This window comes from Cataglyphis hispanica, chromosome 2 (assembly GCF_021464435.1).
Source record: "Cataglyphis hispanica isolate Lineage 1 chromosome 2, ULB_Chis1_1.0, whole genome shotgun sequence".
Lineage (NCBI taxonomy): Eukaryota > Metazoa > Arthropoda > Insecta > Hymenoptera > Formicidae > Cataglyphis > Cataglyphis hispanica.
In genome coordinates this window covers 8,052,025-8,068,278 of record NC_065955.1, presented here as the reverse complement: position 1 = coordinate 8,068,278, position 16,254 = coordinate 8,052,025, and the positions used below count along the sequence as shown (strand labels likewise).

Here is a 16,254-nt window from a genome sequence, read left to right as displayed (position 1 = left end):
GTGAACGCGAACTAAACTTTAGTTATTCATTAGTCATTCAAAGTTTATGTGATTGAATTTTGAAACGTCGATTTTCCGTATTATCGGCTGTGTCAAGAGTTCTTAATTATAAGTAATAATTGGCTCCATCAAACTGTTTAATAATAATTCGAGGTATGCGTGTTACGCTAAGCTTGCAAATCAGTGAAGTTGGCGTGAGTATAAAATCTTTTGTCGTTTGTATGTAATTCATATTAAACGCACGTAACGAACTGACGAAAGTGCGACAAAGTGATGATTAAGTAAAAAGGATTCTGCGTAATTTTTCAAATTATTGCGCGCGCGAGTGTAGTAAACATCGGGAATGTCGTACAAAATGTTAGATCATTGTCATATCACGTTAATTAGCGTCCGCGATTGTAATTAGTGTTTCCGATCGATTCTTATCCACTCGAGTGAATATTCGAAGGGGAGCAACGATGTGGAAATAACGCAACGGCTGGTGAGTAAATTTATTCAATCATCAATTGACTTAGCATATATATTATTTCGAAAGAGAGTTTACCGTAAATCTTACAAAAAAAAATGAATTATGTATTTAGTTAAATATGTAATTTAATAAGTTAATATATAGTAATTATGTATCTAGTTAAATATATCTTTGTTCAATCATAAAAACACAATAATAAAACATAAATTTCCGGACATTAAAAATTTGTTAATATATTTTTAATTAGATAAATAATTAAAAAAAAAATGAAAAACGGGTCAATCGGTAAATAATTAATACAATAATTTATCAATTGTAAATCATGCCCATTAACATACAATACAGGATTATTTGATTCTGAAAAAATTATATTATTATAATATATGATTAATAAATTTTTTGCAAATAATTTTAACTTTTTTAATTTGCAGATCAACACAATCAGTGAAATTGTGTTTCATCATCACATCGTTGTTTTACATCAGCTGTATCATTGTTCTAGATCATCTACTTCATCATTTGGTGAGTTATATCAATTCTTTATTATTTCAGAGAACGGATAATGAAGAAGCGAATAATTAAAAGGATTATTTCTTTTCATGATTGAATTTTAACGCCAGAGTTTGATTATTTCATATTTTATTACTCCATTATTCATACTTTCATTGTATACGAAATTTAATATTATTGCAAGAAAGGAAACTATTTTAATGACAAAGCTACTTTATGAAGCGTATTATGTAGAAGATTTTTAGCATCGCAAAATCTCGTTGAATTAAAACGTTCCAAGTGTCAAATTCAGGCAGCTTTCATGACAATGTTATAACGTTTAAGTTTAAGAGATATTTATTAGATTTACCTGAGGAGATTATACTTAGCTGAATTAACTGTTTGCGCTTGGATGACATGAGATCATAATGAAATGATCATATAAATATATGATAATATGCCACAAGGTTATATATGCACAGAAAATTACTATACTATTGCAATAAAAAATAATTTACTTTAAATTATTGAAATTAATTTCAACCCGAAATTTTCAACAGATTTTACTAAATCAATTACTATATCAACTCTCGTACAGCTTCTAAATATTCAAATTAAAATAAAATAATATTAAGCTTAATAATATGGCATATATACATTATTCCGAGCAAAAACATATTTGAAAAATAAATTAAAATTAAAATTAGCAGAAAGAGGAATAATGTTGCTAATACAAGTAAAGTGTCGCGCGATATATTATCAGCTACTACAACCTCTTGCATGAAGAGATAGATGAAATTGTGAGAAAAGGAAGATTGCGGAAATCAAAAGAAAAAAGAAAGAAAGCAAAATTAGCAAAATTAATAGAAGAATGGAACAGAAAAAGTGTTGCTAGAACTCAAACCTACCCTCCGGAATTATTTGTTACTAAGAACATACTGACTGATGGCACTGACCACGTAATCATTAGCGTCGAAATTGACATCGCTTTTCTCGTCCGACATTGAACTTAATTCGCCGGTCATGGTGTCGCCATTGACGGTGGATGGTGCGTACATGTCCGCGGTCTGCGATTTATTAATACCTGTGCAAATATAATTGCGCGGTGAATATGCGAATGGCAGATTAAAACGCAAATAAAAAGATTACGATCATACAAAAGAATAATCTATTAAAATATCTATCAAAATATATACAAGAGATATTAATTCGATTCTTTTTTTTTTTTTAACACTTATATTTTGTTTAAAAGCTATCTTTTTAACATTACATAATCAATATCTAAGACATGTAATAATAAATTTAATATTCATAAAATTAAATTTATTGTAATAATAGCAACTTTTGTAAATCCATATTCCGCAATCAATCTATGATTAACTTTATTTAAATATATATGTAATGTTATAATATATTTTTAAACATTTTTAAGTTTCAAAATATATATATGTAATGTTATAATATATTTTTAAACATTTTTAAGTTTCAAAATTTACTGAAAGATTTTACTCATCTTCTGATGTGATCGTAATCAAATACTGAATTGGGGTTTGTAATATGCAATCCTCTAAGTTAGAATGAATACGCTCTAAATATCATAGGTCGTTAAACTTACGAGCTTTATTTCGCTTTCGTACTATGTACCACAACATGATGAAGACATTAACGATAAAAATGATGACGGAAGTCGCTGCTAACGTATAGATATAATTTATTGGAAAGTCGCCCTTTTCCAAAAGAACGTCCGGCAGATTTTCTTCGTTATTTGGTCCTAGGAAAATAAAGGAAAGAAAAAACACATGATAAATATTATATTTACCCGTACGCTGGGCCTTCTTTTTCGATTTTACTGTAGCAAAGACTATGGTCGCGGCAATGAGTAGGCAAGCAGAGGCGGAAACAGTGATGATAATGACGATGATGTAGGAGGAACTATTCTCGCTTGATGTCAACTCGGTTGGTGGTGCCTCGCCTGTAACCCAAGCCAATGCCCCATCACCGGCTTATGTTATTCATGCAATGAATGAATCTACGTTGTTAGTCAACTTCGAGAACTTCTCGAAGTTGTATAATGCAATAATACTGGTAATATGGCGGTAATTTATACAAAACTAGCAATTAAGCAGTAGCAACTAACAACTTGGTTATTTGTTCAACTTGTATGTTATCTTTTTCCCTCGAAAAGGGCAAACATCAGTAATTCACTGCTTAATATTCTTCTAGCTTTAACAGCATCAACTGCGCGAATAATTTACGATAATTCATGCTTTTTAATTTTCCAATTTTTTTGCTAAGCTTATAATTCGTATAATGTAATTAGGCATTTAAAAAATGCTACTATAATAATTTCAAAGCTAAAGTGACACCGTATTATTATGATCGTCTATGATGTATGAATCATGCTAAAAATCACTATATTACGTATGATAATTATGATAAAGGTAATCTTCGTAAAATGCCATATTATATAGTATCTAATGTATTTTATTGCAACTAACCCATGATATAGATGCCATGCGAGCATTTATGAGACACACACTAAACGATCAACCTAATTATTGAGTATGATTAATTATGTGGATGCAGGGCAATCACGTTTAATTATGTCCCGATGATCTGCATAATGATTTAGCAAGCTGTTATTTTCCGCCATGTAGCATAAATAACGATGTACTATCTATCTAACGCAAATACTTGGTTTGTGAGGGAAAATTGCTAATAATTATCATTTAACAACGAATCAAAGCGATTTCTATAATTTTACTATACTATTGACTATACTTTACCACATATATATATAAACAAATTTTGTAGTTTACCACAACGAAATTATACTAAAAATTCCAGCACTATTTACGCGACTTTGCTATATTAATATAATATACTATCTATACATATAATACAGTAACGTTAAGCTTTTCTACGCAAGACCTTTTTTTTTAATGGGAAAGCAATAAAGAGAAAACTACGATATTTGTCTACTACTTACGAAGTGTCTGAACTTTAAGAAGGTCCGGCAAAAAGCCGCTGTCTCCCTTTTCGTTGATTGCCTTCACGCTAAACACATAAGAAGTCCCGAGCAACAGGCCGGATATAGTGGCTTTATATTCACCAGGCGAGACATCTAGGTAGTAATAGCGATTCTCGTAATCCAACGCCTGTCGCCACCGTATTTGATGGGACGTTGACAAGCCACCGTCAAAACCGCGTTTCCAAATCAACGTGACCGAATCATGCGTGACGTTATAGATCTCTAAGTCACTCGGCTTGTCCGGCGGTGACGTGACGTCTAAGTGTATTTCATCCATGGACTGTCCCATTTTATTCTGAGCACGACATTCGTATTTTCCATAGTCTTGTGACCTCACGTGATAGATGGTCAATGTTGTTTCCGAATAGAGCTCGGATAGCTGCGAGAAATATAAGGGATAAGAGACACATTTACATTTTATTAGAAATGTAAATATTATTGAAAGAAGGATCTTAATTTTCTAAATTATTTAGTCATTATATAAAAAATTAGAGGTATAATTTTCAAGTATATAGGTTCTATTTGCGATTCTTTTAGTAGAAAAATTTTAATTAGATATTATGCTTTCGGATTACAACCTTACAACTTATGAATTTTCGACGGTAAATATCTTCTTAACTATGTTCAACATGAAAATTCTATCAAAGTGAGATTTGCGCGGAGTTAAACGAAGAATAAGATTTACAGTACGCAGTACAATACTAGTGCTTCGGTCAAACAACGCTCTAAAGAAGATATACTGATAAAGGAAGTTGTTATTTAAGAGATAAGTACGTCTTATAAAGTGACTTACATCGCTGTGAGTGATACTGTATTTATTCTCAGTTGCGTTCGGCAATAAAGTTTTCCCATTGAAGATCCAAGTGAAACGCGGCAATGGAGATCCTCGCGCTTTGCAGAACAATTGGACGTTTATTCCTTTGTTCGCCGCTGCCTTTCGCGTCAGAGGGGTGTTTGTCATTTCCGGTTTAACTGCGCATAAAAAGTATCAGTAAATTTCTTTATTACACTCTGCTTTTCGATACGTGAAATGTATCCGGGATATATTTCACGATGTTTCATGTATTTTACACGATTTCTATTTTCCCAAATTCCTTTTATTATAAGAGTTTATAAAAGTTATAAAAACATGATAAAATCCTTGCAGCAATTATTGCGTCAACGGTATAACTTCTATATTACTAATCAATTAATTATTGATCAAGCATAATTATTGCAGCTATTACATATATATAACGCATACATAATATTATTATAACAATAACGTTTAATTATTAATATCAATAATATTAATTGGAATTACTTTTCGATTACTTAATAATTGTTTAATCTGCAAGTATCAAGAGTAAATGAATACATCAATAATTAATATTATTAATCCTTCCATGTATGATTCTCGATTTGGTTTTTTATTTCAAGCTCATTTACGCGTTAAATATATTGCTCGCTTCTATTCCTTTTTTTTTTTTTTTTGAAAATACGATTAATTTTTGTAGCGATTAAGCTGTGTGATCACCATTGTTAGAGATGACATTAAATCCAAACAATACATGGTAAAATTAAATTACCATGAGCATTAAATTTTGACGATCCCGATCAATTTTTATCATTCGTTTAATCGTACCTCTTTATTTAAAATGTAGTATTATTAAATAATCAAAATATAAAAAAATTTTCTCTACGTACAATTCGTAATAAATAGAATAGGATCCGACGTTGCGTTGCCGATAATGTTGTTGACTTTGCATCGATACTCGCCGACATCTTCCTGGCTAGGATATTCTATGTGAAGATATGACGTCCGATTAACAAAGGACGTCGAGTAACGTCCCGGTAGTTCGGGATTTGATCCTACTTTTTGCCACGTGACGTACTCGTCGCCGATCGGGCTACCGTCGACTTCGCAAAACAGTTTCGCCTCGACACCCGGTGGATAAACTATCCCCGATGACGAGGTACGTTTGATTTTCGCCGGGTCTGCGGGATCATAAAAACGAAATGTTGAATTGTGTAATTTGCATATTAGCGAGAGCAAATTTGTGTAAGACAGAAAAAATATTATTTAGTATTTAAGAAAATCGTGATAGAAGATATATAAGAGATTACAGAATTATTAAATTAAAATTATAACAAAATGGACAAAAAAGAAATCAAAGCAAAAAAGTTTTCTTGATAAACCTTAAAAACTTATTGAATTTTACGAAAAACTAAATATTACTGACTTTTTTTCTAATGCATTAATCCGAAATTTAATTGTACATTTGATCGCGTGATGAAAGAAATTATCCTTTACACTTACACTGCACGGTAAGATTTAGCTGATAAAAAGTAGTTCCTTCTTTATTTAGCGCTTCGCATATGTACGTGCCGGCATCGTGACGATCCAATCTCGTGATATTTAAAGTGGAACCGTGGGCGGCTATTCTCTTACCGCTACTACCCAACGGCAGCCCGTCCCTTGTCCACGTGTACTCTGTCGTGTTGGGATTGCCTCTTGCCGATACGGAAATGACGAAAGGCTCTCCTTCCAGACCAGTTAGTTCGTAAGGATCTAACGGCGAGAATATCGGCTTGTCTAAAAAAAATAAGTAATATGTTAAAAATAGTATCACTTCAAATCGCGAGATGTGTATTTAATATCATCTTCAAAAGCATACATTATCACGGAGATATAAATAAGTTTTTCACTATTTGATAAAATTAATTTCACTGATATCATTCTTTATTATCGCTCATATAATTGCATAATAATTTAACAAATTGGTATAAACCTTTTTTGTATATTAGAATTATCTAGAGTATGTAAAATATACTACAAAGTTATGAGTTTAAAAAATGCGAAAAAGATGCGTTTTTCATATTTTTTAAATATTCTCGTATATTTAATATTTAATATAAATTAATATAAAATATATTTTAGCATGTTATATATATATATATATATATATATATTATGTATTTTTTGTTTTACATGTGTAAAAATGAATATGGTAATTAATTCTTTCTCCATCAATAATTTCGTGTTTATGCATTTCTTTTTCAATTTATTCGCATTCCAATTTATAGTATATGTTATATCATACGCGCGCGGGAGTATATGTTATCGTAATAGCAAGATATTTTTGCAACGAAAAATGCCAGAAATTTATATCAACATGATCCGGAGAGAGATATCAGAAGGTATATACTATCATACATTCGCGCTCTGGTGCGGAGATTTCCGGGTTGAATGCTCTCATCGAGCGTACGTGCGTGCTGATCTCTTCGCAGAGTACATAGATTATACGTCGTTTAAGAGCAATCTTATACTTGGTTCCACACTTACATAGTACATCCAGAGTCGTCGCGTCGTGAATAGATCTCCCCAATTCGGTGTTTTTCGCCTCGCATGTGTACACTTCGCCGTTCATGTCCTCGGTTAAGTCCAGCGCAAGCTCCACGGACGACAGGTAGCCGCCGTGTAATCCGGGCTTGGTGCTGTTTCTGGTGCCGGCCACCGGTATTCCGTTCTTCCACCACGACATTTCGGCAGCAGGATTGCTGCTGCTCGACTCGCAGATTATACGTCCCTCCTGGCCGGCGTGAAAGTCGTGGGGCTCGCGGTTAATCTTTACCCTCTCGGGCGGGACTAGAGGTGGGAAAAAGTAGATGACGTTAAAAATATCGCTCTAGAAACGAGATTCTTGCAAGATTCGTGGTGGAGAAAAGAAAGTAATAACATTATCATTTAATCATCTCTAACCGCGCAATCTTTTCTTATTGGAAACAAAATTTGACGTCTCTGCTTCTATCTAAACAAAATAATTTAAAAAAATATACGGAGTAAAATTTTGATAATAAATATGAATAAGAATGAGCCATGTCTTACAATGGACTTTTAGCACGAGAACTTTTAGCAGGGGGATCTCGGTGGCGGAATTCGTCGCCTCGCATCGTACATGAGCGTTGTTGTCGGATGCGTTGACGAGTATCGCCAACTCACTGGAGACGGCATGATTTCGTTGTCTTATCGTACCAGGTACCTGTTATGCAATAAGATATTAATGTAACGATCTTACGCAGCAGCGTAGATCTTAAAATATTCAGATAAACATAAATTGATGTTGAGTCCCAATGTTTCCAGAGAGTTTTCACACACAAAAATTGAGATGATTCAAGAGTAAAAGAACAAATTAAAATTCATAATTCGTAAGAAATTTTTAAAATATTAAGTCGCAATTAAAATGGATAATTTTTATGAATTGTGAATTAGTCCATTTTCATTCTTCTGGGCTCAGCCTTTATATAAAATTTTTACTCGAAGAAGTTGCAAAGGGAGTCAATATCTATTAATTACTGTTAATAATTGCTAAATTATAAAAACTGAAAGAGGCGAGTTTTAGACTTTGGGATTATCTATACAAAAGCTACTAAAAATTTCAAATCAAGGAAGCAAACTTCTTCAACAAGTTTAATCTTCAGATGTATAAGATAATTTTTTCGACAGTATTAAAATATTGTTAATTCCAAAAAGACTTGAAAAATGCATTCTGACTTTAAATAATTAATCATGTGAGAAGATTAATAATTACTGCATATCATTTTATCTTTTAATTAATTAAATCTATGGGTAGAAAGGAGAGATATATACGTTTTTGAGTCTTATGTCTTTTGAGTCTGTGTATAATTTGCAAACTACTGGACTTATACGACGAACACGTCGCTCGATTTCACGTACCTTGCGATCGTTCTTGTACCATGTTAACGTGGCCAATGGATTACCCGACGTGGCGGTACACATGAGCTTTAGCACCGTCCCAGCAACTATCGTCGTACTTTCATCGTATCCGGTGACAGTTAGTTTTGCAGGAGGATCTACAAAATTCGACAAATCAGAATCGTTCAAATATTTTGTGTGTATGCTTGTCTTTTATATACACACATATTTTTCCATCACGTCTCCGCGTAGCTTAATAAAATGTATACCTCCATTAAAAGCAAAAATGCACAGACGAATAAAAAAAAGATCTGTGTAATAAATTTGTAAAAATTCTTTTGAATCATACAAACGTATAAAAAAATTCGAAACAGTTCAACATTCAATGAAAGATTTACAGCAATTTATAACGATTATTTGTTAAATCCAGTTTTACATCACTGAACACGAGTAGCATTCGTTATTAATCACGGATTGCCGGATATTATTGATTGGGGACCAACTAATTGTTTAGTATATTCAGATAGCGAGTAATTTTAAAGCATGTAATTACAAGCTGAAAACGCAGTTGATTATACAAGGATTATTTATTTATGGCGGAAATTAATGTCGGTCGATTACGGTTGTATTATTGCGAGTGTATCATGTGCGCAACATGATGCAATGTCGAATATGGTAAATGAATTCTAACTATTGGATTCACGAATGAAAGAGTGAGAGAGAAAGTGTGTGATCGTTTTGTGTATGCTAGTTTTGAGATCTCGGCAGATCCCGGCAATGCGGTCGATTAATTTGTCATCACTTGTCACGAAGATAGCATTATCATTACACAATCTCCCCAAACACGTTACAAAAGTTAAAGGAATTGCGATGATATTTACAATTGTGGCCTACTTGAAAATATTAGCATATTATAATATTCATTTCAGATTGCTTATTATTTCTATTTTGAACGATGTATTTTAAATGCTTTATGATATATTTTCACATCAGAGCCGTATATTTATGATTAAACTGAAGCTAATGAAAGTAAAGATTTTTATAATAGCAATATTATTTTATATTTCTGTTTTAATTGAATCGCATGTTTTCACATTTATAGGTAAAAGTATAAAATAGCAAAGCATTTTTTTAAAGGAAATAAGTCTATAAAACGCGTTAATTACTTTTATAAATGAAATTCCAGAGATATAAATAGCAAATAAACTTTGCTTTTTACTCTCTGTTAATTTTATTTTTATTTTGTTTATTTTTAGTTTCAATAGAGATTTTCGCTGCTACGTGTTCGTTGAAAAATTTAATATTGTTAACTGAAAATTGTGAAAAGTCTTCCCGTTAAAATATCTGGCAACAATTTCGGGATACCTGATACGTTTCTTCGACGCGAAACGGAAATTGACTACAACTGCAATGTACCCATCTCCTTATGTTGCGCTACCAAGTAACCGATGAAATTGCGTACAATAAAGGGGAGAGGGTACACATATGTATATGCGTGTATGTATGAGCACTCACATATTACGTTGATGGTATGCGTGCCGACCACGTTCTCCGTGAGTTTGACGTTGGAAGCGTGGCAGATGACAACGATGCTGCGGCTCTTGTGATTAATGTTGAACGTCACGTTCGAGCTGGTGATCCAGCCACCGTTCGGCGCCAGTTCCGTCCTCGAGGCGTTACTCTCGGAATTGCGCCCGTCCACCGTCCACTTTATGTCCGCGGGCGGATTCGAGTTCTCCGTCGTGCAAGTAATGAGTACTTGGTCGCCTGCCTTCGCTTCTGTTGGTCCGGTGATGGTGACCCCGGCGGGCGCGACTGCGGATCATAAAAGATGTGAAAAACCTCGATCATATCCGAGATGATGGTTTATAAAATGGAAATAACAAATCGATAGGTATCAGTTTGTCGATATGGAAGATGAACTAATGATTAGATTCGGACGAAAAAAAAAAAAAAAAAATGTAAAAATGTGTGCTATAGCGATTAAGGAGACTAGGAGAAAAAAGCATTACATAAATTATAAGATTTTTGCATTTGAAAGTCTCGAGATTTTGCCAAGCAAATATCCTAAGCTAAAAATCATTGAATAACTTTTCGAAAACTAATGTCTCTTGCTGTTATAAATTTTTAACGCCTTTTGGCAGCAAAGAATTTAGTAACAGGCTCTCTCTCCTTTTCATTTATCGATAACTGCAACAGCGTAACCTTTTACCCCAAGTGTATGCTAAGTCAGCCGCTGGTATTTTGTAGTTTTATCCCATATATCACGCACATAAAGTTAGTAAAATTTCAATTTAGGTAACGTGAACGCGGTCCCGAAAATAAAGATGCAGAATTATTTATGCGGCTGTTCCGTCAAGGCAAGAGATCGTCCATACGCCACCCTTATTTGTGTGCAATACTTGTCTTACGGTAAAGTAATGCTAAGTGCCACACAGACAGACACCAGACGCGACATTAATATTCTAATATCTTAAATACATTTCAAGTATCACTCGCGAGAAATGTGCGTTGCCTGGAAATTCAGTTTAAAAAATTGAAATCCTCGAAATGTAGAACGAAATTTATATATCTTTTCTTCTCTTCACTTTTATTTACTTTTTTGATTATATTCACCGCTGCTCCTTAAAAATATTATCATTCAATATGATAAGTTTCGAAAATATCTCACTCAACGGTAAATCAAATTGAAATATATCAATCCGGATTTATATATATATATATATATGAAATAAAAAATGTGCTCGCAAAGCCAGCTAAAAAAATTTTGAAATTTTCAAAATGTAGAATAAAATTTGCATTTTTTTTCACTTTTATTTAATTTTTTGATTATATTTACCACTAATTCTTAAAAGCGCTATCATTTAATATGATAAGTTTCAAAAATATTACATGCGACGATGAACTCAAATATTAATATAAATATATTAATCCAAGTTAATAGATATATATGAGGAATAAACAATAATATAGGTAACAAAAGATAGAAATGTACAGAGAAGGAGAATTTTTTTTCTTTTTTCAAAATGCAACTTTAATTACCGCCCAAAATAATCGATAATTGCAATTGTCACTTACAAAGTACGGTGAGGTCGACCTGCACCTTCATAGGCTGCACGCTCATAATGTTGGAGACCTCGCACCTGTAGCGCGCCTTGTCATCTTCCGCCCGAGCTACGAACGACAATACATTCTCACTAACACCGGCCCCTCTGCGATGGGCCGCCGTCATCTTCTCGTCGTTCCTATACCAAACGATCTCCGCTTGCGGATTTCCACCACGCGATCGACATGCGAGCTCTACGTTTTGACCACGTTGTACGGTTTCGCCTTCGGTGTAACCCTCTATGTATGGTGGACCGGGTGGATCTGCGGAGGATCGAACAAGATGCGTTATACGAAGGCTTTGCGCGCTAATGAAACTTATTCGAAAGCTTATCCGGATAATCTGACTGAGAGCCATTCGAGCTCGAAGAATAGCGATGTGCACGCAAAATGTAAGAGAAGATCCCTCTTTACAAATATGTAAATTTGCGTCGCTGCTTTTCAGGAGATTACATTACGTTAGTATAATAAATTCAACATAACTTATTATACATTAATTTGAGTAATACTTGTATGAAAACTATGTTATGTAGATTCGGATTAAGTAGATTATATTATTTATAATTTGGGCAAACTATACATATATATATATTATTTTATTATCTATACTTATCTTGTTTTCTTTTTTGTAAGTACATTTCAAGAGAAGCTCTTTTCATCCGCATATAAATGAGATCTACTAAAGTCTTCTGTATACAAATAAAATATCGTGAAATTAAAAAAAGAGGGAGAAAATATATTTTTTTGTTCAAAAATTATATTTAGAAGTCCAATAGATTCGAGATTATAAAATAATATCAATTTTCCATAAAAATTCGACAGCCCGGTATCTAATTTTATTTAAGCGCTCATTATGCTTTTTTTATGATTTAATACCGAGCGTATTCGATATGCGTATCGATTGCGATGCATTAACGATCACGCGAGCGTACGCACTTATGTATCGATCATACTTACAGAAAACGGAGAGTGTAATGGTCGCCCGCATAGGCCTGTCTATGGGTATTGCTGGATGGCTGGCCTCGCAGGTGTAATCCATCCCATTATCGTCCGCCGTAGGCATGATAGTAATGGAACCGTGAGTGTCGTACTTGAGCAATTCCCTAGACATCTCTCCGGGCTTGGTCGTCTCCTTGTCTGTAACATGATCCGCGCAAATCGCGTAATAAATACTACCTGCCATCCGCTTTTACTTTATAGCCCTCAAAATTAGTCACTTTTTTCTCTTTGATTATTGTTTGCTTTTTATATTATTCGATTATCTTCGATAAAGTAAAGAATTCCTCGTTGCCACCTATTTTCTTTTATTTTATCTGCTTTTATTTTACCTCGATCGATTTTGTCAATTATTATTATCATTCTTTGATAAGATTTCTCATATTATCAGATAATTTCAAGAATGTCAAAAAAATGTTACATCAACGTCTTCATCTATTTTCTAGTCGTTAGACTAAATGCAAATTTCGCTAAAATTATATACATTAATAATTTCTCATTTTGTAATTAATTATTTGTTCAAGAAAATTAGAAAATGTTTCTCTTTATGAATTTGTTCAAAGAAATATATTCGATAGCGATACATAATTTTTTTATCATCAAACTTTTTAGATTTTGTATTTAAATATCGCAGAATTGAGTCAGATCAAATAGATGATGTCAATTTTTGATCAATCATTGTAATCATTAGATTTGTATATGTATATATATATATATATATATATATATATATATATATATATAAATGTACAAGATGTCGAATTAATTCGAGACTCGCGGAGAAAGCAGAATTATTCATCATGCGGCACGCGGAGACCCGTAATTTACATTAAAAGCTGAATACGCAACGTTATGAGAAGTACACATACGTTTTTTTCGCGGTGCGCTCCTTTTTAAATCTCCGTTAAAAGCTCCGGGCGAGCTTTTACGCGAAAGCGCGACGCACGGCTCTTTATTCCTCGCATCACGCGGTCCACACAGTTTTCGGAGACGCGTCGGATACAAATGCTCCCGGCTGTCAACGGTGCCTTAACTAGGATGCGTAGCAGTCGGGGAAAGAATTGTTGTTAGAATGACGAGCGAGATTCAGCATCGTAATGCACACAAAGGAAACGACGACGGTCGCGATTTATTTCCGAGCAAACTTGCGTCTCGTAGCTCCTGCAACTGTTGTTAGGTAACGCATCCAAGAGATTTATATCTAGCTGGTGCTAGAAAGAGAAAAGAGAGAGAGAGAGAGAGAGAGAGAGAGAGAGATTTTGATGCATTTCTTGTTCCAATTTTTTTGCAAATTTAAAGTAATGTTAGATGCAATGTTAGATAAGATGTTAAATAATCTGCGCCTTGGCTCTTATTTACCAGTTTTTCCATTTAATCGGTAATACTCTGAGCTTATTGCTATTATTGTTAAATAATTCCATCGCGAAGAATTTCAATTTATATGTATATATATTGAAAAAAAATTTTATATATTACATATTCTATAAGAATGTACAGCTCTCTCTCTCTCTCTATTCACTGTTATAAAGAGGAGATAGATAGAGAAAAAAAGATGGTTCATAAATTTTCATTACAATACTACAAAAAATTTTAATCTTTTCTTTTTTCATATATTACAAACACCGCAATAGAGATATAATATGAAAGAAACATGCAATGCAAAATAATATTGAAATATTCATTTTATCTTACATTAAATATTTCACTAAATATGAAGCAACTTTCTTTTAAATACCTACATATTCATCACGCCTGCTTATTTGTATTATCTATTTGTTGTTATTCGCGTTAATAAAAAACGCGTGCTTTTACCTCTTCGTGCACTTTGCGTGTATGATAGACAAGTAGTTATATAGTTTTATAAAACATGCAGCTGAATTTCCACAGTGTAATAAAGCAGTCAAATCTAATTTCAAATAATCTCTTTATGAGTATTTTCCAGATGGGCGAAAGCAACTGAGATTTTTATCAAATTTATTCTTTTATGATAATACTTTTTTATATGTTTATGTTTACATACACAAAAATACATATATGCAAAATATATGTATATATAAACCTGTTTTTTTATAAAAAAAAATATGAAATATTAATGGAAATATTAATAATATTACATAATAGGGTTTATGTAAATGCATTTCGTAAATTTAAAAGGCATCTTTTATTTTCTTCTCTTTTTCTCTCTTTTCTTTTCTAGATTAATTAATATTTCAGTGACAAGAAATAATAATTTTTTTATTCATCGGATATCCATTCGTTCAAAAAAGTAAGAAGTATCTTTATGCAAAATATTATGCGGAAAACTTTCTTATTTGCTCGATTCTCACCCGCAAGCTCGTGTTGCCGAAATTTAGATGTATGTTCACTTTACGTATGTGAGCATTACATCGCGCGACGAGCCACTTTTAATTTTCGTGCTACTTATCAACGCGTTTCATCAGGATATATTTTAGTTCTGCTCTCTCTTTTCCGAATGACGCAATCGTTTGATGCCTCGTCGAGTTGTCTCCAGCCGAATGTAAAAACACAAGCGGTGAGCGCGAGCGCGAGACACAAACGTCAATTTCGGTAGTTGGAGCGCGGCCAGAATTGTGTGTCACGGGATCGATCGAAGATGCTTTTGGCAACTGGAAGCAGCGTTAGAAAGGGAGGCGTCTCGACACCCATCCCTTCAATCTTTTTACTTGCTATACTTTTACGAGCGCGACTCGGTAAGCGCTTTGAAAAAAAAAACAAAAAAAAAAAAAACAGCCTCTGGTGAAATTCAAGATTACTTATTTGTCTCAGCATCGTGTTAAGCTAAGCGACTACACTATATTCACAGTATTTATATTATTATACCTCTCAATTTATATTTTTTACAATTATAGAAGATCTATATAAGAGAGAAGAAGATTTTTTCTTATTTAATTTATCTTCTACAAAGACAGATAAGAAATGAGAAAAATTACGTTTTATAAATATGAATACATCCAGGAGCAAAATCGCGTTTAGTATCCACTTAGCATATTCCATTCTTTATAATATACATATAATCTATATGTCTCTATGAATATGTCATCCAATATGACAGATGACAATTAGAGTTGCAGTCTATCAATCTACCAATATTAAGGTATAACGTTGAATCTTCGGTTAATAACTGCTGTTATCGCTTCTCTTATATTATTAAATATTGATTAGTCAAGAATTTGATTTATTTGTTTGATATTTACATTTTGTGATATAATATATTTATAATAATCTCCATACAGAACAGTTTCATTAAGTAACACAAAAAGGAATAGACATATGTTACATATTAAATACGTGAAAAGATAAAGAGAGTTAATTAAAAAAAGAATATTAAAAATTTTTTTTCACCGACTAAAACTTGTTTTTACATTATCACGAACATTATTTATTATCCTGATCGAAATTTAGTTAGGCGATACCGCGTTATTAGAGCAGAATCTGTGCTTATCTACA

General features: G+C 33.0%; 1 protein-coding gene and 1 long non-coding RNA gene across 6 annotated transcripts in view; one reads left to right on the top strand and one right to left on the bottom strand.

Annotated features, from left to right (window-relative positions):
* The window catches only part of LOC126858809 (uncharacterized), a 116,372-nt gene extending 113,617 nt beyond the window's left edge, over positions 1-2,755 (top strand). The window contains exon 3 of the long non-coding RNA XR_007688722.1: positions 2,744-2,755. This is a non-coding gene — a long non-coding RNA (uncharacterized LOC126858809). The remainder of the gene's footprint in view (positions 1-2,743) is intronic.
* LOC126858741 (nephrin-like) overlaps positions 1-16,254 on the bottom strand; it is a 248,339-nt gene that overhangs the window by 7,582 nt on the left and 224,503 nt on the right. The window contains exons 5-16 of one of the 5 annotated variants that reach the window (XM_050609249.1): positions 12,748-12,927; positions 11,764-12,054; positions 10,201-10,500; positions 8,707-8,843; positions 7,858-8,011; positions 7,315-7,617; positions 6,289-6,564; positions 5,676-5,966; positions 4,783-4,961; positions 3,948-4,368; positions 2,574-2,930; positions 1,915-2,042 (exon numbers count right to left, since the gene is read on the bottom strand). In XM_050609249.1, the coding sequence (XP_050465206.1) occupies positions 1,915-2,042; positions 2,574-2,930; positions 3,948-4,368; positions 4,783-4,961; positions 5,676-5,966; positions 6,289-6,564; positions 7,315-7,617; positions 7,858-8,011; positions 8,707-8,843; positions 10,201-10,500; positions 11,764-12,054; positions 12,748-12,927 (3,017 nt within the window). Of the gene's footprint in view, positions 1-1,866; positions 2,043-2,573; positions 2,931-3,947; positions 4,369-4,782; positions 4,962-5,675; positions 5,967-6,288; positions 6,565-7,314; positions 7,618-7,857; positions 8,012-8,706; positions 8,844-10,200; positions 10,501-11,763; positions 12,055-12,747; positions 12,928-16,254 lie in introns of all 5 variants that reach the window. The other 4 variants (XM_050609251.1, XM_050609250.1, XM_050609253.1 and 1 more) reach the window with 4 other exon arrangements.